Source organism: Dunckerocampus dactyliophorus, chromosome 15, assembly GCF_027744805.1.
Source record: "Dunckerocampus dactyliophorus isolate RoL2022-P2 chromosome 15, RoL_Ddac_1.1, whole genome shotgun sequence".
Classification (NCBI taxonomy): Eukaryota; Metazoa; Chordata; class Actinopteri; order Syngnathiformes; family Syngnathidae; genus Dunckerocampus; species Dunckerocampus dactyliophorus.
The window spans coordinates 16,172,358-16,193,903 of record NC_072833.1 but is presented as its reverse complement, the minus strand read 5'-3'; the positions used below and the strand labels follow the sequence as shown (position 1 = coordinate 16,193,903).

General features: G+C 42.7%; 3 protein-coding genes across 8 annotated transcripts; 2 read left to right on the top strand and 1 right to left on the bottom strand.

Annotated features, from left to right (window-relative positions):
* Positions 1 to 431: 431 nt before the first annotated feature.
* Positions 432 to 3,695, bottom strand: LOC129195146 (zinc finger protein RFP-like). Of its 5 annotated transcripts, XM_054800950.1 has the most exons (8): positions 3,517 to 3,695; positions 2,487 to 3,083; positions 2,189 to 2,284; positions 1,888 to 2,121; positions 1,671 to 1,818; positions 1,576 to 1,602; positions 1,330 to 1,505; positions 432 to 1,252 (listed from the first exon to the last, which is right to left on the bottom strand). In XM_054800950.1, the coding sequence occupies exons 1-8, from the start codon at positions 3,520 to 3,522 to the stop codon at positions 872 to 874; spliced, it is 1,665 nt and encodes a 554-aa protein (XP_054656925.1). In that variant the 5' UTR covers positions 3,523 to 3,695; the 3' UTR covers positions 432 to 871. The 5 variants fall into 5 exon arrangements, with proteins under 5 accessions (XP_054656925.1, XP_054656923.1, XP_054656920.1 ...); XM_054800948.1 differs by having other exon boundaries at positions 1,671 to 2,121; positions 2,487 to 3,090; XM_054800945.1 differs by having other exon boundaries at positions 1,671 to 2,121.
* Positions 3,696 to 5,233: 1,538 nt separating this feature from the next.
* On the top strand, positions 5,234 to 7,496 carry LOC129195148 (cerebellin-1-like). Of its 2 annotated transcripts, none has more exons than XM_054800952.1 (4): positions 5,234 to 5,341; positions 6,205 to 6,649; positions 6,714 to 6,833; positions 6,928 to 7,496. In XM_054800952.1, exons 2-4 carry the CDS (start codon positions 6,365 to 6,367, stop codon positions 7,123 to 7,125), a joined length of 603 nt encoding a protein of 200 aa, XP_054656927.1. In that variant the 5' UTR covers positions 5,234 to 5,341; positions 6,205 to 6,364; the 3' UTR covers positions 7,126 to 7,496. The 2 variants fall into 2 exon arrangements, with proteins under 2 accessions (XP_054656927.1, XP_054656928.1); XM_054800953.1 differs by having other exon boundaries at positions 5,245 to 5,341; positions 6,218 to 6,649.
* A 72-nt stretch (positions 7,497 to 7,568) lies between these two features.
* On the top strand, positions 7,569 to 20,963 carry khnyn (KH and NYN domain containing). The gene is made up of 10 exons (XM_054800944.1): positions 7,569 to 7,717; positions 7,831 to 8,006; positions 12,046 to 12,245; positions 12,310 to 12,444; positions 12,515 to 13,860; positions 13,940 to 14,070; positions 15,016 to 15,112; positions 15,216 to 15,323; positions 16,940 to 17,041; positions 17,492 to 20,963. Exons 2-10 carry the CDS (start codon positions 7,859 to 7,861, stop codon positions 17,664 to 17,666), a joined length of 2,442 nt encoding a protein of 813 aa, XP_054656919.1. The 5' UTR covers positions 7,569 to 7,717; positions 7,831 to 7,858; the 3' UTR covers positions 17,667 to 20,963.
* Positions 20,964 to 21,546: the final 583 nt, after the last annotated feature.

The window sequence follows — 21,546 nt, the reverse complement described above, 5'->3', positions numbered from 1 at the left end:
CTTTCGTACATTCATGACAATTACACGTACACACACACACACACATATAATACACATTTAATGCATACATGCACACCTACAAAGATACCTGTACACGCATACATATACACACTCACAGTTCATACAGTACTTGTACTTCACCACATAACTCACTGATTTGTCTATAGTATTGTCACGTTGTTATTTTTATTACAATGATGGTGATGCCGGCAATAAGATTAATAACAGCTATTGTCAATCTTATAATTATTATGGTTAATGCCTTTGAATATTCTCATTCATCTAGGTCATTGTATTCTCAGGGCATTCAATTGATCGCAACTAGACTGTTCAGGTTCTTTTAGAAGACATTTCCCTTCTCATTCGAGCAGGCTTCATCAGTTCATGCTCAAAGACTAGGTGGGACACACACCAGGCAGACTAGATAGGAAAGCTTTTATTTAGTTTAATTCCACTCACAACTCACACAGATTTATGATGTTTATGATGGAATTATGGGAAATGCAATTACATTTCAGTGTTTATTTGAACAGTGAAGAAGATGGAGCAGATTTAATTCATTTCATTGAATGAACAATGGTGTCTGACGAGAGACGGAGAGGGTTAATCAATGTGTACACCCAATGAACATGCACAATACACACCTGAAATTATGTAAAAATCAACCAGTCACAGCCCTAACAGTCCGCACCGTGATTTTTTTTTTAGTTGCACACCGGAGGGCTTGTTGGGGGAGTAACGTGCCGTCGCCTTGACATAGAAGCAGAAATCAACTTTTAGGCAGGTAATGAATTAAAAAAACAAAACAAAATCAAAGACGTGGTGGGGGGAAATCAAAGACATCACTAATTAATACTGGATCTGTTCCTGGTCAAGGGGCCTCTGTTTGGTGACTCACAGTTGTGATGATCAGCGGCGCCGTGTTCCTCCCTTCATCACAACTTCCAGGGCTAAAAAATGGGAAAACTCTCTCCAAAAACACACACCCAGTGAAGGTGTAGATGTGAGACCTAGTGTCCACGTCAAAGAACGACACGGTCCCCTCCTCGTAATCGGTGAACACACCGATTGTCCGTGGCTTCACATTGAGGTTCAGAAGGACTGACGGAGAGTCCAGTGCGCGGTACTCGTCCCCGCCCCTCAGCCGCACCGTCCAGAAGCCGTTCTCTGGCTTGGATGTGATCTGGCCCTTCCTGTTGACGGACTCTTTGACCACGCCCATATCCCAAAAGGTCTTTGTTCCCACATCCACCTGATGAGAGCAGATTTAATTAAGCCCAACAACATCCAGGTTCTGTTCTGTTAATTTGGATCAGCAGAGATCGTTACCTGGAAATAGAATCTTCCAGACAAAAAGCCTCTTTTGCCCAGAACGCAGATGACGGGGTCAAAGCGCTGAGGGTTGTCAGCCACGGCGTGCAGTATCTCCGCACGGCCTACCTGCTTGCCGTCAGCTGACAGAGAAATGTTGGGATGGGCAGTGTCTGGGTCGAGCTCCACGTTCACTGTGGGGACCCGAAGCTTCATTAATCCCAACACAATCATCCAAGAGGGTCACAGTGATGATGGTATTACCTGCATAATTCTGCATCCTCTTTATATCTGTCATTGTGTGAAGAAGACGATGATGAGCTTCACACTTAATGTTCAAATATTTGAGGCCAACTCACCCTCTGTTTTCACACTCTCCAGCTCGCTCTTCAATGCGGCTTCCAGTTGGGACAACGCCCTTCTCGCTGTCCCCACGCAGATCTCAGGGTTGACGCTGATCTCTGCCCACTCTCTGGTGGGTGGAGGCGATGTCAACAAAGGGAACCTCTGTCCCACATTAACAGGGAGGTCAGAGGTCACACTGCATGTAACAATATCTTGACACCTCATGCCAACCTGGAGGAGGTGCAGATGGTCCTCCGTGTCCCTCAGTTTTGTCAGCTCTGCATTCCTCTCCTGGAGCTTCGCAATCTCCTGCCGAAGCTCGCCCATGAGGCTGTCAGCCCTCAACTTAGCTGCCCTCTCCCTCTCACCAATTTCGGCGGCGACCTCTGCCCGTCTTTCCTCGGCCAAGTCAATCAGAAAGGTGAAGAGGCGCTCGTTCTTTGTCTTCTCCTCGTCTGCACTCATCTGGACGAGAATGAGAGGATGAAGCCGCCTCAGGACAGCACATTTTTGCAACAAAATTAGGACCCACCGTGCTAAGCTTGAGACCATTTTGGATTTCCTCCACTTTGTTCTGTCGCTCCTGGATCATCTGCTCAAAATCGGCCTCTGTCTTCTTCATCTGGAGCTAACACAAGGTCAGTGAACATCAACATTCTGTAAGTATGTATTATCACAAACAGGCAAAAGCAGTGGGGTTCCTCCACACCTTGCTTTGCACACTGGGAACAGAAAAAGGCCTTCCCAAAACTGTTCCCAAAAAGTTAGAAGCAAAAAATTGTCCACAATGTCTTGCAAAATGAAGAATTAAGATTCAAGGATGGCGTTACCTTCCTCTCCTCGGCCTCCTCCTCGATCTGAATGATCTGGTGACCTTTGTGCTCACTCTCAGTGCAGAACTGGCACACGCACTGCTGCTCGTCCCGACAGAACATCTCCAGGAGCTTATCGTGCTTACTGCACAGACGCTCCCGCAAGTCAGTGGCCGGCTCCATGAGCCTGTGCATCCGTAAGGATGCGACCCTGCGGTGGGGCTCCAAGTGAATGTGGCAGTACGAGGTGAGACACACCAAGCAGGACTTGAGGGCTGACACCCGCAGAGAAGCGACAGAGCATACGTCGCATGTCACGTCAGTGTCTTTTGCAGCGCACAGCGGCAAGGATGAAGAATGGTCAAGGAGTGTCATTCTCCTGAAGGTGTCAGCCAGCTCCTTGAAGGCGGCGTTGACACAGATTTCTGGCCGTTCGGCAAAGGCCTTGTTGCAGGCAGGGCAACGGCACATGTCGCTGTTGTCCCACACGCCCTGGAGGCAGGCCTGGCAGAAGTTGTGTCCGCACGGTGTAGTAACGGGGTCGGCGAGCACCTGTTTACACACAGGACACTCCAACTGCTTTTCGGTCTGTGTGTCACAATGGGAGGCCATTTTCTGCAGCATAAACAAAAAAAGGAACAGTGGTTGCCTCTCACTCTCTTTTTTTTGAACAGGAAGTTCTGCCGTTTGTATTTAAATGTTGTTCGATGTCTTTGCTTGTACAGTTTTGTCAATGTTGACTCCACCCTTCACTTTGATTTTGTTTTCTTAAACACTTGACACACCTGTACTGTACCCTCACACAAAACACTCAACTTTGATAGTAATTTTTCCCACAATAAAAATAATCACTGGCTGCCCTTATTGACAGCCATAAGGACTGTTGGGAAATAAAACAATTACATTACCTGCTGTTAGAAAAAATAACCTTTGTCCGTGTTTCCTTTTTTTGTATTTAGCTCAAATAAGAGTTTGACAAGTTGTTATCACAGGATACAGGAAAATCATTCTCATGTAGAAAGCATGATCGAGGTCATTTTGGACTTACTGCCATGGTCTTGGGCACGCGTCCTCTGCGGTGGCGTCAGAGCAGGTGACTCTTAGGAATCATGCCCTTTGTCCCTGTAGGGAAAGGTGTGTGTCCTCAGCGTCCAAGGGCTAAGTTGGTTGACTCACCTGAGCACTGACGGAGAGGAATGCTGCAGATCTGCTCGTCACCATGCCCGTACAGCTGCACAATAGGAAGTGCTTCCTCATTGCTGTCATGACGCCTCTCGTGTCACATGACTTGAAATGACGAGGTGGTGGCTCCACTTCACAATCATGTGACATTTCTTGTTGGTGACACCTCTTGAATTGTACTTTTACTTGTTACTGTTGTAAGAGTTTGTATATCTTCTGTATCTGTTGTCTGTAGCATAGCGGGATCTTTTTATTTGGGTAAGAGACAGTAAAACATGACATGAGTCTTGCTCTCTGCCTCACCTGTAACAATAGAAAATAAAAAACGATAATGATAACATAAAATCATGATCTACATTTGTCCATTGAACTTTATTGTAAATGTATTTTCTGTATGATTCCATTAGTTTTTAACATTTCGTCAAGAAAAATTGATGAATTTGCACATTTCCTGATCATCAAGATAACTGCCAACATTGAGTTGGATCATGGCAATTTCTGTAATGTTACAGAAATATTTATTGACTTTCTACAGCTCTTCTTTAATGTAAGTGTGACATCATAATCCAGCAAGTCCAGAGCAGCAAGTTAAATGCAATATATTTTTAAGCTCTGCTGAATGAAGGAATGGTTTTGACTGCCAAGATGGAGGATTATATACCCAAGCTCACCAGGAGATGATCAGACTTTTACAACAAAGTATAAGACCTTTTGCTGGAGAAGGATGTGGGCACATGTACTTCATATACAGACAAAAGGTAAGAACACAATTTTTTTTCAATTAATAAAAAAAGAATAAATGGGCCGAAGAAATATTTGAAAACCAACTGAAACATTTTTAACCTTTTTCTTGCTATTCTCTTAATGAGCAATTTATATTAACATTTAAACCATTCGAAAGGAGTCTCACCAGCCATTAACCTCACCGCACGTCACGGATATCTAGATAGATAAATAGCTAGATAGGTGGATAGAATGGGATCTAAAATAGAACAGGTCTCGCGAGACTCTCAATTGGGATGCATGGATTGTGGATTGCACTGGCCGCGCTGAGAGTCCAGTCTTGGCATGCCATTAAGGGAATGTGGTGGCAGAGAGAGCGTGCCATTTCCACAAATATCATTTATGCTGCCATTTGTTTTAGTGGGAGCCATATGAAGTGCAAGAGAGTATGACTAGTGTTTAAACGTAGCTGGTATTTTTGTTTCGATGCACTTTTTGGTATATTAATGGGATCACAATAAATGGTGGGGCAGTTGCAGACCAAATCAAAAATGTACAAGTCATCTTTAACTGAAGAAAAATAACAGCAACACAGATAAGGTGACAAGCAAGGACTGATCATTGTTATGCAAGCTGGATAAAAGAGAACACCATAGATAAACAAAAGGATATGCATGTGATAACAGTGAAGAAACCATATTGCATGTTGGACTAAAATAGTGTATTTGTTTTAATGACTTCAGATTGAAAATATCTGCTATCATCAGCCAGATTGGATCATTTCCTCTCAGCCAATTGATGCAGAGGAGGCGGGTTGGGAAGCAGGTAGGGGGGAGGGAGGTGGAGGCTCGCAACATGGAGGGGAGAGAAAGTGGAAAGGAAATTTGGCGGGGAATGAGCGTGAAGAGAAGAGCAGAAACGAAACTGGAGAGGAGACATGAGATGCTCCAAGTTGTCTGATGAATAAGGTAAGTTTTCTTCTTTTTTGGAATGCTGTTGGCAACATAATTCCTACATGCAACAACTTTTGAAGATATAGAAAAACATCCTTTAGGCTAACACATTTGTTATCTTTCAAATCCGACTATGCGTTCAAGCTGTACGAAGAAGAATTAGATTCGAAATTTATAGCAGGGATTTTACCCACAGCTGGTCTTTCTTTGGTGGGAATGTGGTAGTCCACTATCCCTCCCAGCCCCCACCGCCACCTGGTCCAGCTGGCACCACTACACCACAATTTCTTCCTGGCCAAAAGCATTACCTCATCTTGTATTTTTGGTTTTGTCTTCCTTGTCGACATGTTGATGTTCCTGGTTGGTGTTTTGGTTTTTAATCAGTAAATGGCAGTAAAAGTGTCTTCATTGGAAAGAGAAATGTACCATTTTCAATGGTTGTGCTTGTTTATTTCTGTGATACAACTTTAATTTGGTGTGTAACCGTTGATGAAAATCACAGCACTGACACAATACATCGCCCTCCACTTGTGTCTCTCTTTTTGTGTGTCCTGTCCAGCCATTAGGGCAGATAGTATTGTTGATATAATGCCCTCACGTGCTCAACAGATTTGATCTGCCAGGGAAAAGTATGAGATACACTTCCCCTGTTATACAGAATTTATTTGACTTTGATGTTTTGTTGTCATGCAAGTTTGGAGCGGAGCAGGAGGGGATAGAGAAGAAGAGAAAAGAAAACAGAGAGGGAGGTGTGGGGATAAGCGGGGGACAAAAAAGAGAGAGACAAGGACAACAGCAGCTACAACAATTACAAAACAACAGAAACAAACAGGACTACATCAGCAAATGTCTGTGATGTCACATGTGTCTGATTTAAGGACTTCCTCTCAGATGCTATGGGAACTCCACCAAGCCTTGGCAGATTTGTCCCGTGAGGATCATGTCCGATGAACACACCAGCAAGCCGTAGTCGACACCCCTGAAGATTGCGGGTGAACTTGAAAGCAGTCGGAAACACAATCGGAACCAGTCGGAAGAATGTTTCGCCCCTCTTGGCTCCGCATTGCCTTCATTGTCGAACTGCTGCTTGTCACTCGCTGGGCGCCCCTGGTGGTGCACTGCCAGAATGACACTGAGCCAATCGTGTTGGAGGGGAAATGTCTAGTGGTGTGCGACTCCACGCCCTCTGCCGAGCCATCAGGAAACGCCCTGGGAATGTCTGTGAGGTCTGGAACAGGCCGGGTGGCGTTCTCGGCCATCCGCAACACCAACCACGAGCCCTCAGAGATGAGCAATCGCACCATGACCATCTACTTTGACCAGGTGGGTTTGTTTTTGCAAAGGGAGAGGCGGAGGAATGGAAAGAGGTTCTTCTCTCTTCTTCCAGGTCTTGGTGAATGTGGGCAGCCATTTTGATCCCGCCAGAAGCGTCTTTATGGCTCCCAGAAAGGGGGTCTACAGTTTCAACTTTCACGTGGTTAAAGTTTACAACAGGCAGACCATCCAAGTAAGTTTACTTTTGACCAGCACCTACCTCCAAATCCTCAGTTTGTGCAATTCTTCTCTCCGCTCTCACTAAGTGCTCCCTCTTTTTGCTCAAGGTGAGTTTGGTTCTCAACGGCTGGCCAGTGATCTCGGCCTTCGCGGGCGACCAGGACGTGACTAGGGAAGCTGCCACCAATGCCGGCCTGGTGATGATGGAGAGGGGGGACAAGGCATACCTCAAACTGGAAAGGGGGAATCTTATGGGAGGGTGGAAGTACTCCACGTTCTCTGGCTTTCTGGTGTTCCCCTTGTAAGGGTGTAGAGGATTGTGGAGAGAACGCTAAGGGGTCAATGGATTCATTTAATCAAAGCTTGAATGTATTTTCCATTTCCTCTGCACTTTTATGGCTAACCTAGTGTCTATGCTTACTTGCACCATTGATATTTTCCTAAATGCATGTAATAATCTACAGTATTGTCTATCTACTGTATATTTAACTAGCGAGCCAATTTGTCTAGCTTTAGCTAGCAAGTTTATCTATGAAGCTAATTAACATCTATATTTTCAGCTAGCTCAGATCTAGCAAATTCAAAGTGGCTTGATTGTTGTGATGTCTTGTCTCTTACACTGCGATTGTAGCATATTTCTTGCATTAATACACACTAAATATACTCTTTTCCTGTATGTATATTTGATCTCATGCACACCAGTGAACATTTGACTCTCCAGGTAGATAAAGTTTACTCTCTCTGACGACTTTCCTACCCTGTGTTTGTGCTGCTCATGTGCAACCTCCAAACCACCTCAAGCACTCCAGCCATCAATCAGTCCGTGCAAACAGATGGCTGTACTGAAAAAAGGGGGTACCCCTGCTGCCTGTTGTAACAGATACATCATGCACAAAGGTGGGCTTCCATTAAAACCCTTGCTGTCATACTTAATTGAAAGTCATTCATGTTTCCCGTACTGTTGTACAAACACGGAAGCATGCATGTATGAGGATTTGTCATCCACACAGTGGCTCGCTGCAGAGCATCCGGTGGCAGATGGAGGATCAGCGGTGCAGTCAGGAGTCGGGCGCCAGAAGCCTGCTGGGTTCACTCTGGACCGTCACAAACCATTGGTCTCAGCGGCCCGGCACCCAGCAGAGGCTTGTGTTAGCACTTGCTATGCGTGTCTGGGCTACAAAACAATGTGAGATTCCAAATGTAAGCACTAACAAAACACTAACGAAACAGTCAAACTACTGTATATTGCAATCACACAGACATGTATGTAATTAAATGGTGCAATTTGTGCATATTGATGGCTACAAGATCACGCTGCATCTCGTAAGCCTCTGAAAATCTGAATTCTATAACTTAAACATCAAGTGCACAAGAAGATTAAAAATGTATGTCTGTACGTCCATTAACATAAAACTTGGACACTGATGTTTTTACATTCCATCAAGATTTCACTTGTTTTGGGGCACCTGGTAGCAGTGGTGCTTTGGGTTTAGCCGACTCAGAAACCATATGACTGCCCCGGACGCTCAAACCTTACGTGCAATGAAGCTCATCTTAAAGGTGTTTTGTGAAAATGTATTCCCAATATGAAGACACAATAACAGAAGATGATCTGGCTTGTGAAAGATGAAGAGAAAGTGGTTAGCATGTTGGCCACAGTCAGGAGATCTGGAAGATCCGGGGTTCGTATCTCTGTTTGGACATCTCTGTGTGAAGTTTGCATATTCTCCTAGTGGGAGCATGGGTTATCTTCCTCCCACATTCCACAATCTAAATTGTCCATAGGTGTGAATGGCTGTTTGTCTATATGTGTCCTGTGATTGTGTCCCCTGCCTCTCTCCCAAAGTCAGCTGGGATAGGCTCCTGCATACCCCTGTGACCCTACTGTCTTGTAGATTGTATGTTGTTACTGTTGTGGTATGTGATCTTCTTTGTTGTCTTCGTAATGTTGTTTCTATAATGTACAGCCAGTGAAGACAAATTTCCCCTTGGGGACCAATCCAATCTAAAATGGACGATGGATAGTTAACGGCGTCCCCTGAGGGATGTGCATGGTGTTGTTCCCTATCTGAAGCCCAATTGTAATGCTGCAAAGGAAGTTGGCCGCATCCACTGCTGTTGATTGACAACCAGTGCTGAGAGTAACAGCTTTAAAAACTCCGTAGTTTTTAACGACAACCAGCGTTAATAACGGGTTATTAAAGCTGTTACTACGAACACTGGCTGTCAATCGACAGCAGCAATCGACTCCCTTCCCGATGCAGATGATTATTGTATTCCAGTAAGGGGTAGTCTAATTAATTACTATTTCAAACGTTACAACACTGTTACCATTACCAACAGTGAAATGTGACCACGTTATTACTGTAACAGCCCGACAGAGGTACACATGGCCTGGCGCTCTTTCTTAAACTTTATTCTGACCTTAACACGTCAACAGCAGTGCTCCGTTCCAACACGGTATGCTGTATCTCCAACTTGCACACTGTCTCGCCATCCTTTCCACACCCACAGATTACTTCCTCATTCTCCACCAATGGCACTCACGCGAGGTGCATTCACAGAGATCGGAACTCTGAACATAACACAAAACACACGCAGACTAAAGGTAGAGTGCAATTTCAGGGCAAGCTCTCAACGGCAAACACCAGATATTTCCTGCTAACGAATTACATTTATGAAGGAGTAGTTATATTACTAATACATGTACTTATTTGGGAAAGTAACCAGTAACTATAACTAATTACTTTCTTAAAGTAATTTGTCCAACACTGTTCACAACACATAAACTGGTCATGACATCAACATTTCTGGCGTCCCTGAAATACCTTGGCAGACATGCTTGCGTACATGGGATACTGATAGTCCCAAATTTTTATAATGACTCGACAGATGGTCAGTGAGTTATGGGCAAGTCCTGCCGCGCCCCCAAAGATGTTTTACTTGACCAATCTTGCTCAAACCTTACAGGCATGTGCTTGTCAGTCACTTAAAGGTGTATACCAAATTTCGAGGTGATTCAGTTAACTGGGCTGTTTCGTAGGGCACATTAAGCTGTGTGAGAAATTCAATCAGAATTATGGGGTCAAACTTTGGGGGTTAATAACAGCACCATGTTGTGTATTTGTCAGAAATACAGTAGGCCTACTGTATATTATCATGGGCGACATCCCAGTGGGTGTCTGTTTTGACAATTTTTCACCCTTTTGTGTCTTTTGAGGAGAAATTAGCTTCTAAAGAAAATTGCAAAAATGTCAACGTCCATTAATTCATTCATACAGGCAATTTTGGTGCAGAAATGGGCCTCCCCCACAGCACTGAAAGCATGCATCTGTTGCAAGCTTGCCAAAAGAATCTTGAAGGTCAACTCAGGGCTCCAATCCAACCTACTATTAAATCAATATATGGTACATGAGGCATTATTTGGAGCAGGCGTGAAGAACAACTTGCAGTAAGTACAAGAGTTATATTTTTTAAAAATCCCCGTTTCTGTCGTCACTGGAATTCCCCTCAACTTCTGCTTGACAATTCAAAGTTTTTTTTGTAACAATTCAAGAGGTACTGTTGCCATCTGGTGGGGCGAAAGTGTGACACCGTGTGCAGTACATCGAGGAGCATTGTGCGTATTTTTTTTTATTTTTGTGAAGTTGTTCGTTTTTGGGTCATTGAAGGTGAGACAGTGGCCTTGCAGGCGAGCTTCTCCCGCGGCAGCGCGTTTACTTTCACTTTTAACCGCCCGCCTCCGTGGGTCTTCTCTTCCTGGAAGTTTTGAATCGAACATACTTTGGTGCGGAAGTCTTTTGAGCTTTGCTTGTTTGTTTTCGTCATGTGATTTGCGGAATTCTGGACTCGAGCGACCAACTCCGGGTAAGAAAACTGAATTTGTTGAGTCTACTAAGGTTCGTTTGTTTGTTATATTATTTTCTTGATTCATTCAGGCTGTGTACTTGAATAATCACTTGTTTTAATTAAACGTCACATAGGCCTTATTCAGCCATAGATGTACAGTACATGTGTACCGTTCTCCTACTGATAACACAAATTTGTCACTTTATTTGTGTATAAACAACCTCTACGGGAAGGTAAACTTTTTGTAGCAGCAGGGTAACTTGTTTAAAAAAAAAGTCACTTTTATAGTACTGTACTGAAAGTTGAGTGGACGATTTATAGCCAGTTTGTATGGGCCCTTTCACATTGACCCGGTCAGGGTAAAACCAGGACAACGAGATACTCAAATGATACGTGAAGTTTACTCAAAGGTGCCTTCTAATTTCATTACATTTAAAGTATGCCTCCTCTGTATGGATGGAAATTTGTTATATTAGATAATACCATCTATACTCAGACACAAATTCAGATTTTCTGCTTCTCTGAGGTCACTCAACATTTGTTATTGTTTACTATTCCAAAGACATAAATTCCAAAGGAAAAACGTTCAAAAACCGGCACGAAAAACAGAACGACACAGGAACCTGAGGTCAAACCAGTGACTTGCTGTGAGGTTCATGGCTGGTGAGGCACTGACTCCTTTGGAAGTTTTTTTTTAATGTTAATACAGGTTGCTCAATAATAATAACAGCAAGAAGAAGAGAATAATTCACTTTGGTTAAAAATGTCTTCAAATTGTTTTCTAATTCTTATTTGACCTTTTTATTTAATAATTTATTTAACTGAAAAAATATTTGTGTTCTTACGTTTTAATGTATATATATAAAGTACATGTGCCCTATCTGTCTCCAGTCAAGGCTGATCACCACCCTGGTGAGCTTGGATATACAGTCGTCCTTCGCTACATTGCTGTTCCAATATCGGTCTCTCACTGTATTGCGTTTTTTTGAAAATTAATTAAGAAATGACCACTGTTTTGTGGTTGACTATAGACTATTATTAGTCAAAAAATATTGAAAGAAAAGTTCTATGTAGTATTCTGGTTACTATGCGTCAGTAATGCCACATTGATGAGGTATGACATTAGATCAGATTACCTTCACACTGCATGGAGTCAGCCGACAATTCACTTATCGCAGTCGGGTCTGGAACCAATTAACCGCGATAAACGAGGGACAACTGTACAGTGAATGCAGGTCGTAATCAAAGCTAAAGGCAGTCCAACAAAATATTAGAGTGCGTGACCCTTTTTGTGATCATTCTTAATCAACAACTAGTTGACTTTAGCAACTTGTAACCATGTGTGTTAAAGTGACTATGTGACATTTGCAAAAAAGGGATGGAGCATCAAGCTGAGGTGGAGGATGAGTTTGTGTGCGCCAAGATGCTGCATGGTGCCCTGAACTCCCAGCGGGATACTGTGGAGAGGATATTCCAAGTGTCGTTCGTCATCAACGCCCGCGACCTGCAACAGTTCTCCACCGAGCAAATGTGGCTGCGGCTGCAAGGGGCGATCCGTGATGTCGAAGCTGCAAAGGTCAGGTTTGACTTCTCTCTCTCAAAGTGGAAAAAGATAACTTAGCTTATTTCTGTCTTTTTAGTTATTTGTGACAGGACTTATCAACCAGGAGGAGCAGCAGGAGTTGTCCTATCCCCTAGCGCTGAACTGCATCTTCTGCGGTGCTAGAGGACTCTTCATGGACTGCATCATTAAGAGCACCTCAGCACACATTGTGGTGAGTATTTGTTGGCTTGTGATATGATAAGCTGTTATCTAAAATGGTCATTTTTTCTTATTCCACATAGGTGGGCTCTCCGGGCTCCCTGCTCATATCCGGTCTTGCTGTGCCTGTGGTGCAAGCCTACTCCCTTATCATCCATCTGATAGAGAGATACAGTGGCACACAGGCTGGGTGCTCAGAGACTGAAGACAAGGCTTCAGATGAGTTGTTTGATTCTCGACGGGTCTTTAAAGCTCTGGTGGAGAAATGGGAGGACCGACATATCCTGGATCTCCTGTTGCTGCCTGGGTCTGTAAAGGAAGCCCTGCTGGATATGGTGAAAGGGTCAGGACTAGGGGCAAACCAGGCAGATGTTCAAGCGGAATGTTCAGTATTGCATGAGGTTAGCCTCCCTGGGGTGACTTGTGGTTCTCTGTACGCCCCTAAGGAAGACCAAATTAAGACTACACAGAAGGTGGAAGAAGTAATGCAGGCAGAGCAGATGGAAACATCAGGGAAAGAGAACAAGGAGAGAGCGCAGAAGCCACCTGAAGCAAACAACGAATTCATGCTTATGTTGAAGTTTTTCACAGCCATGGGTTACGCAGAAAAGATTGTTAAACGAGTCCTGAGCAGAACAGGGCCTGTAGAGGCCTTTCAGATCCTGGACCTGGTTCAGCGAGAGCAGGACTGTGGTGACATGGATTTTCAGAGCCAGAGGAACCCGTCTTGTGAGATGGAAGATGAGACGGCGGAAGGTGAAGCAGGCAGAGATGTGTCAAGAGAGGGTGGTGAACATCAGGAAGATGAGGACTTTGTCTTGGGAGTGGTGAAGAAAGCCGCTGTGAGCTGCGGATACAAAGAGCATGAGGTGACAAAGGTCTACAGCGAGTTGCCAAATGGATCCACCCTCCAGCTGCTCCTGGAGCTGCAGAAGGAGGGGGGCAGCAAGAAGGAAACATCCAGGGAGGGAGAAGCAGGGCTGGCAGTCTTGGTGGAGGATGAGAATGAGAAAGCTGGGATGATGAAGAGTGATGGGCCCATGCAAAATAAGGACAGAAGTGTTTTACAAAAAGCAAACTTAACCACATATCCAGATTGGTCCTGCTCTGAGAAAGTCGCATCGTATCCTGATTCTGTCAAAGGACCACCCATGGCAATGTATGCCACATCGTCTGATCCCCCTTTCCCTGATGTACCGAGCCAGAAGCCTGTATCTCCAAACCGCTCAAAGGAAGCGCCCCCAAATGAGGGTTCTCTCACCAGATTCAGGGAACGCCGCAGTTTGGCCTCTGTTTCCTCAGTGGTGGTTACAGGGGAGCAGCGTTTCCTGGAGGGTCTGCGGACCCCCTTTGCCCTCCAGCTAATAGACAAGCCAGGAAACCCCAAGCTAAGGACAATCGTCATAGATGGGAGCAACGTGGCCATGAGGTAGGAGCACGAAGAGCGAAAGAGAGGAAAATAAAGGTCACACTTTTCCATAATTTTCCATCTTGATTTGATTTTGCAGTCATGGGCGGGGACACTTCTTTTCATGTCGAGGCATTGCTCTGGCTGTTCAGCATTTTTGGGACCGTGGTCATCGTCAAATTAGCGCCCTGGTGCCCCAGTGGAGGCAAAAGAATGACCCCCGCATCAGAGGTTGCCATGCTTGCTCCTCATTGCAATGTTCCTATAGCATGAAGAGAGGTTCAGATTCAGTGTTTGCGTTTAGATATATGTCATACAGTGGAACCTTGGTTAGCGTCATCAATTTCTTACAGAAGGCCTGACTCTAACCAAAATGGACGCTAACCAAATAAATTTTTCCACTAAGAAATAATGTCAATCCAATTAATCTGCTCCAAAAAGCCAAAAATGTTGACACAAAACACAATTTTATAGTTTTACATGCAGAAAACAATTAGAAATGCATATAAATACATCTAAATGATGAATGAAAGGGATAAATGAACATTTAAGGTTACTTTTACCTTCATTGAAGATTGACTTGATGTGACTGTCCCCAAAGGCACGATGTGGCAGCAAGATCGATCACCACCACATTTCTGTTTTGACAAGATTTGTTTCTTGACTTCAGTAGTGTTTCTCACCTCAATACTGTAACCTAAAATGGAGCCAAAGAAAGTTGCAAATGCCAACATTTTGATAAAGAAGGTGACAATTCAAGAAATAACTCATGACAAACAGGAAGATCGTGTCCGTTTGGTGTCTCGCTGCCACATTGTGTCTTTGGGAACAGTAGCCTTCAGTGAAGGTACAAGTAACCTTAAATGTTAATTTTTCCTTTTCATTTGTCATTTATATGCCTTTAGAATAGTTTTATGCATGTAAAACTGTAGTTCTAAAAGTACAAGGACATGTTTTGTGTATTAATAACACGACAAGACGTGCAGCATATTGTACGCTAACCAGGGAATGCCAGCATATAAAGGCAAAAATGTGGTGTACATTTTCGACGTTAACCAAACAACATGATAAACGGGGCGGACCTATTTGTGACTGTCTGTCCGACAAGGCCTCAGCCAGTGTGTCCTTGTGGTACGCCTAAATCCTTGGCACTGCTTTTGTTTTTCCTGCCCACAGAGCAGCACTATCTGAGTGAGTTGCATAAACTGGGCCTGCTGTCTTACACTCCTTCCAGGATGGTCCGGGGGAAGAGGATCTGCTCGTATGACGACAGGTTAGAGACTGAACGGGAAGTTCCCATTTAACTGGTAGTAAAAATATTCTCTTCATGCAGTATTTATTGCTTTAAATGCTTTGCATTTCTGCCATTGTTGCAGACAAATGCTGCAGCTTGCACAGAAGACTGATGGCGTGATCGTGACCAATGACAATCTGAGGGATCTCTTGGATGAGTCGCCCGTATGGAGGGACATCATCAAAAAGAGGTGCGTTGGAATTAGATGGCTTCCAATGCAAAATGTTTGAGGCAGGTTTCTGATTCAACAGTTTGTAATGACTTTTTCTACTTTTGGGACTCTCTAAAAAGTTAGTTTGTTATGAGGGGTGCGACGGTACAGAAAATTCACGTTTGGGTTGTGCTCAACTCAAAAGTACAGTTTTTAAATTAAAATTAAATGTAATCAGATTTGATCATATTTTTGGAGAGGAAAACAATTGTGCCTTCCCTGGCTCATTTTCTGCCGTATACGTAGAAGTTACAACTACAGTATATAAAACAAAAACAGCACCTTGAGTGCACGGGACAATTGATTTTTTTTAAAGGTTTTGCATGGAACTAGCCACTACAATGCAATGAGGACTTTTATTGTATGGATATGCATCCTACCGCTGAGTTATTTTATCTGGAATTTGGAGAATAAAGATGAAAAACACAGTTTTGCATGCCGCTTGAGACGCCGTGTGACGCCAGTTACAACAGGAGCTGCTGATTGCTTCTGCCTGCGGGCATTTCTTTGCCGTGGAGGAGCAATACGAATCAGGAGGGGACTTTGATGTCAGCTGACTGATGTCATGTGACATCTACCAGGTTATAGTATCGTTCGATTCAAAGTGCGTATCGAACCAAGACCACTGTATTGAACGGTTCAATAAAGACGTCTATTGTCACACTCCTATTTATTACTACCACCAAAGGTCATGTTATATACAGTGTTTATTTCAGACTTTTCCCCCCAAGAAATGACAAGTTTATAACATTTTTATTTTATTTTTTATTTATTTATTTATTTTTATTTTATTATCTATGCCGCTTATCCTAACTGGGGCGCCAGATCACAACAGAAGTAATTTAAGGATGCTTTTGGCTAGAAAATAACTTTAATTTTTGCTTGCTATGTCACGCTTTTTGGTACCCCTTTCAGGAGAATGATACCTATATTGTGAATTAGTGGATTAGTTTGGAGTCTTTCTGTTGTTTTCTACAGTGGTATTCAAATAAACAAGAATGAACCGATTTCATGACTCATTATTTTATTCAGGGAAAGCAATAGAAAACTCCAACCATGTCACAAGTATTCTACTCGCAATCCAGTTTTACTTTCTGTTTTACAAGTGTTCAATATGGCCATCTCCTGCAGCACAGGCAACATCAGTGCAATAAGAGAATTCCTCCCTAATGTGAATCAGCATATCACAATCCACAGAGTAGCGGTGCAACAACGTTGCCGGAGGAACGACACGACTGAAGTGCCCCTGTGGCAGACATTCAAAATTTAGAAAACCCCTCTTTCAAATGGTCACTGACTCATTCCATGACAATGCTTATTGAAGCAATGAGTCATGAAATCAGTTCATTCTTTCTGAATAACCTTGTATGATGAAAGTTTGTGAAATGTAACTGTGGAGAAGCGATTGCAACACACTTTGCATGTGCATGTATGTGCATCTGTGTGTCGGTTTCATCAGCCTAATCCCACACACACGTTGTGCATGTGCATGTGACACTCTTTGTGTCAACCCCCCCCCCCAACGTATTTAGTAAAGTAGAAATACTGTCCATGTGCAAGAGCCTAATAAGATTCTACACCTGTATCCCCGTCAGACTGCTCCAGTACACGTTTGTTGGCGATCACTTTATGGTTCCAGATGACCCACTGGGAAGAGGAGGGCCTCATTTGGATGACTTCCTCTGTGCAGAACACAGGTTGGACATATTGCACATATACTTTAAATAAATTAAATACAGTAGATCCCCACTATTTGCGGGAGTTACGTTCCAAGACTGTAAACCCTATAATATGCCTGTCACAGTTATTAAACATTTTAAATTCAGTTTTACACATTAATAAACAAAGACAGGCATACAGTAGAGAGTGTTGTACTTACAAAACGTGCAGTTACACATCATCACATCTTGTCCCAAAGCTTCTTTCTGATGGGTAATGTTGAGTTGTGAGACACCGCCCTCTGCTGGTCTTATAGCTGCGGCACTCTTCTTTCCCCTGCAGATAGCGCCATCAAACCAGCTTCTATTTAAGTTCCCGCAAAAATAAACTGCAAATATGCAGGGGCGCGAATGCTGAACCGCAAATAGGCAGGGATCTACTCTACATAAAAATCCAACCACATTTTCCATCATTATTTTTTTCTCCAGGGCACCCAACCCAGGAAACCACTCATTTGCTGGTGTAGCCACCAGTGTTCCCCCTTTGATTCCTCCACGCTCACAAACCGAAGTGTTTGCCTTCCGAGACCGAACACCGGGTGGCACTATGGGTGCAGCAGGTGGAGAGAGCCAGGGTGGGGTGGCATGGAAAGGAGAGCTTTAGCACAGAACTCCAGAGGACACAGGGAGCCTGAGGGAGCATCTCTCTCAAGTGTTTCTGGGTCAGGGCAACATGGTGACGCTGGTTCTCGAACGCCACCGGGCGGAGACCGATGTTAACGTGCTCTCAAGAGTTTCTTTTGGAGTATTAGGAAGACTACGTACGTTTTTTTGTGCCTGCTTTTATCAGACTTCCTTTGAGCACACAGCCACATTCCCTTTTCAGCTCTGCTGTTCACCACGATGTCCACCAGAGCTCGCACTGGTTCATCAAGAATGACTTCCAGTATTTCAAAAGGACATTCCTGTTGTGCCACTTTCAGTACCAAAAAAACAAACACAGCTGTTGAAGGATGGCGGGATCATTCACACTTTTTGTATATGTAAATATTAAAGGTAACCTCTGGAGGGCGCAAGAAGCTTATGTTCTTCAACTACAACTCTGAGGATTAATTAAGATTAATAAAGAAAGCTTTTGTCTTTTGCCATGACATAACAACCTTTTATTTTGTGACATACATATGTTACATATGTTACTTATTAAAACCAACTCTTGAACTATAATTCCAACACATGTACATGCTTAGGTGGTTTTCCTAACGCTGCACTTTGATTTATGGTTCACGTCTTTAATATATATATTTTTTACTCACAGTGCCTTTATTTTGAAAGAAAGCATGCATTGCATGGCTGTTAGGATGCAAATGTCCTTTATTTTGTTTGTAAAAGTTCGCTGTACAGTGGCCAATTAATGCAAATGCAACTATGCACAAGCAATTGAGAAGATAAAAGTCATCCTAGGTACCCGCTCAGTCCCAAGAAAGAATGAATTGCACAGCAAAAAGATGGATCTATTTTGTGTTTTGAAAGGAATGTTTTGTGTTCTGTAACCGAGGTAAAATGTCATATAAGAAGTATTACAAGAATAATAATTATATGAACCCTTAATGCTTGCTTTAAAGTCCCTCACAACAAAGTTGAATAGACACTGTTTGGGCCACACTTATAATAAGTCATATATTCCTTTTTTTTTTTTTTTTTTTTACTTTCAATGCTTAAATCTCTAGATCAACTTCAGATCTGTCCGTTGATATTAAGTTTTTATTATTTTTAAATTTTGTCTGCCTTTTTGTCTAAAAAAAACAAAATTTTGGAAATTGTTAAATCACAAAATATGCAGTATTTTCCAAAAGTAAGTTTCAAAGTAGAATATTTGATATGACGTCATTAGGGCCTTGCATAGGTCAATAGTCCATAACAACTTCGATTTTGATGCATTATTACTTATGGAGCAATGGCAGTTTTTGACTAAAAATAACGCCAAAGTTGAATAGACAGTGTTTGGGCCACGCCCTTAAGATTATATAAGTAAGTCATATATTCTTTTTTTCTTTTCTTTCAACGCTTAAATCCCTAGATCAGCTTCAGATCTGTCCGTTGATGTCGGTAGGCGTGGGCTCATCAGACTCCAGGATAGCCGGCTTGAGCGCTTGTAATGTGGAATATCGCCTCTTCAGTTGTAGTCGTGTGATTGCATACAAACGCATTACATGTGACGTCATGTTTATGCGACAAACACGATGGTAAACACGATTGCATATGACGAGCTGAAATGCATTTCATAAATGGTGACGTGCATTTCGCAAAAGCATGTAAGATTTTGTGAAATTCAATGCTTTTCTTGTGCAGAACTTGAACAAAAATGTGCATAATTTGTCTGCACGTCTCAACAGATGATGCGCGCACCCGTGCATGCACGAACACACAGATCCACGCACACAATTCACCTGTATTAATCTAAACTCCCGAAGACCATCGTCATAGGAAAAAAAGTTCTTTCCCCATATATGTGTGTCAAAGGAGAGTTCCATTTTGTCGGCTCCAAAGTAACTGTTGGTCTCTGGCTCCGGCTTATTGTGCGTGTATTTTGGATTCCAAACGGTGGACCCGTAGAACCCCGGGGAAAACGTCATATGACGTCGTATGACGTCTCGAAAGCTCACTGGCTTAGTTTCATTCTGCTAACATTCAAATTTAGCAATCTGTGCACCAAATTGCACATGAAAGTTCAATTTATTACCCAATTGGATACTAACCAATACTAAGAAGGGTTATATGAAATGTAAGTTTTGAGGCGGAAGTGACAAGTGGCGTTGATGTCACCAAGTTGGACCGTAGGGAGGACAATCTTAGTGGGTGGTCTTTCTCGTGGCGTACAACAGTGCATATCCATTATAGTTAGGGCTGTGCTGGGCAGAGTAGGAGACTCTTGAACCTCACAGTGACTATTCTGTCTTGTCACTTCAGACCACTGGACTATGGCGGTGGACGTACTCGATTGAGAAGATAACTACTGTACAATATCTCTTCTTGGTCTATCCCCAGGGGAGCTTACATTAGGGCCAAGTAAATATTGGTTATCGCATCCTATGCTATCCGTGATCCTTCAGCTCATCGGGCATTAACACGTGGGTGCCACGATTGGGACTAGGATCCAGTATAGCAAGGATTTTGATCGGTTCTAAGTTATTAGTTGTACGCAGTGCTTTTAAGGAATGATTTTCACCTCTCATAATATATACAAATGGTAACATTTGAATGTTACTGTATTGTTAAAGTTAAAGCTTAATAAATTCTTCAGAGACTTCTTCCATAACGAGTAGGTAAGTCATATTTTTCTGTTATATGAGATACAGTAGTTGTTAGTAATAAGTAAAGGTTTGAATAGACAGTAAGTAGAGTAATTGAATAATTCCTAAGTTGTAAGAGTAAGTTTATAGAGATACCGTGAGGAAGATACTGTAGATACTGTGTGTTGTTAAAGGGTGGTGAACAGTGTTTATTGAGGGATGAGTCAATAAAACACCGCGTGGTTATAAGAGAAAGGGATTTATGTAGTAAAATTGACTACTTACATTATTGAAGAAGGATAGTGTTAAAAAAGAGAAGGCTCAATCGGGGAAGAATTTAAGAGAGCATTTTCTTAATCTCTAGTAATATAGTTCAGTTGTGATTTATTATCAGCTGTATTTCTATGATGTGATTGTCATAAGACTTATTTTTTTAGATGGACACTTTGTGGAATATCGTGGAAAAACTTCAAAGAAGAGGCTCATCGGTGTCAAAATCACCCCGTAGTACATTGCAGAGGAGGATCAAGTCGCTGCATTCGACCGGTTGGGTGACTGTACTCTAGCTATTTTGGGAACGACGTCACACAGAAAGGTTGATTTTTTTACCTGCTACATTATGCACCAACATGTATTTATATTTTAGATTTGAGTTGCTATACAACATTTGTACAGTTTGTTGTTTATTAAAGATATACTTTATAGAGTGACTACAAACTTTTTTTTTTGTTACTGAGGGCCACAGATAGATAAATTGAAGTTTGTGAGGGGCCACGAAGAGATTCACATTTTAATTCATCAAACATGCTCCAATACACATCCGATGTTGGTCATGATATGCTGAGCTATTAAATAAATTCAAATAAAAAACAGCCTGCAACTCAGCTTTGCAGTATCGGGGGCCTTTTCTTCGTTTTATGTTCTTACTATTATTTTTCCAGCAACTCCATCATCTTCTTGTGGGCTTTAACATACACTAAAACTTACCAAATCTGACAGACTATTGTATTCTGGATAAAACTGTCCACAGGTTCATCATAACAGGACACACAAAAATGATTAAAGATCATATCTTTTAAGACACAGGTATTTTTTTAAGGTGCCATTATGGTGGCATTTTGGCCACACTGTTTTTCTTCATTTTCTGTGTAGCATTCAAATGCAGTCTGGGATTAATTTCACCTGTGGAATATGTCGTGGGCCAGTGAAAAACGAGTTGCGGGTCGGAACCAGGCTGCACCTTTGACACCCCTG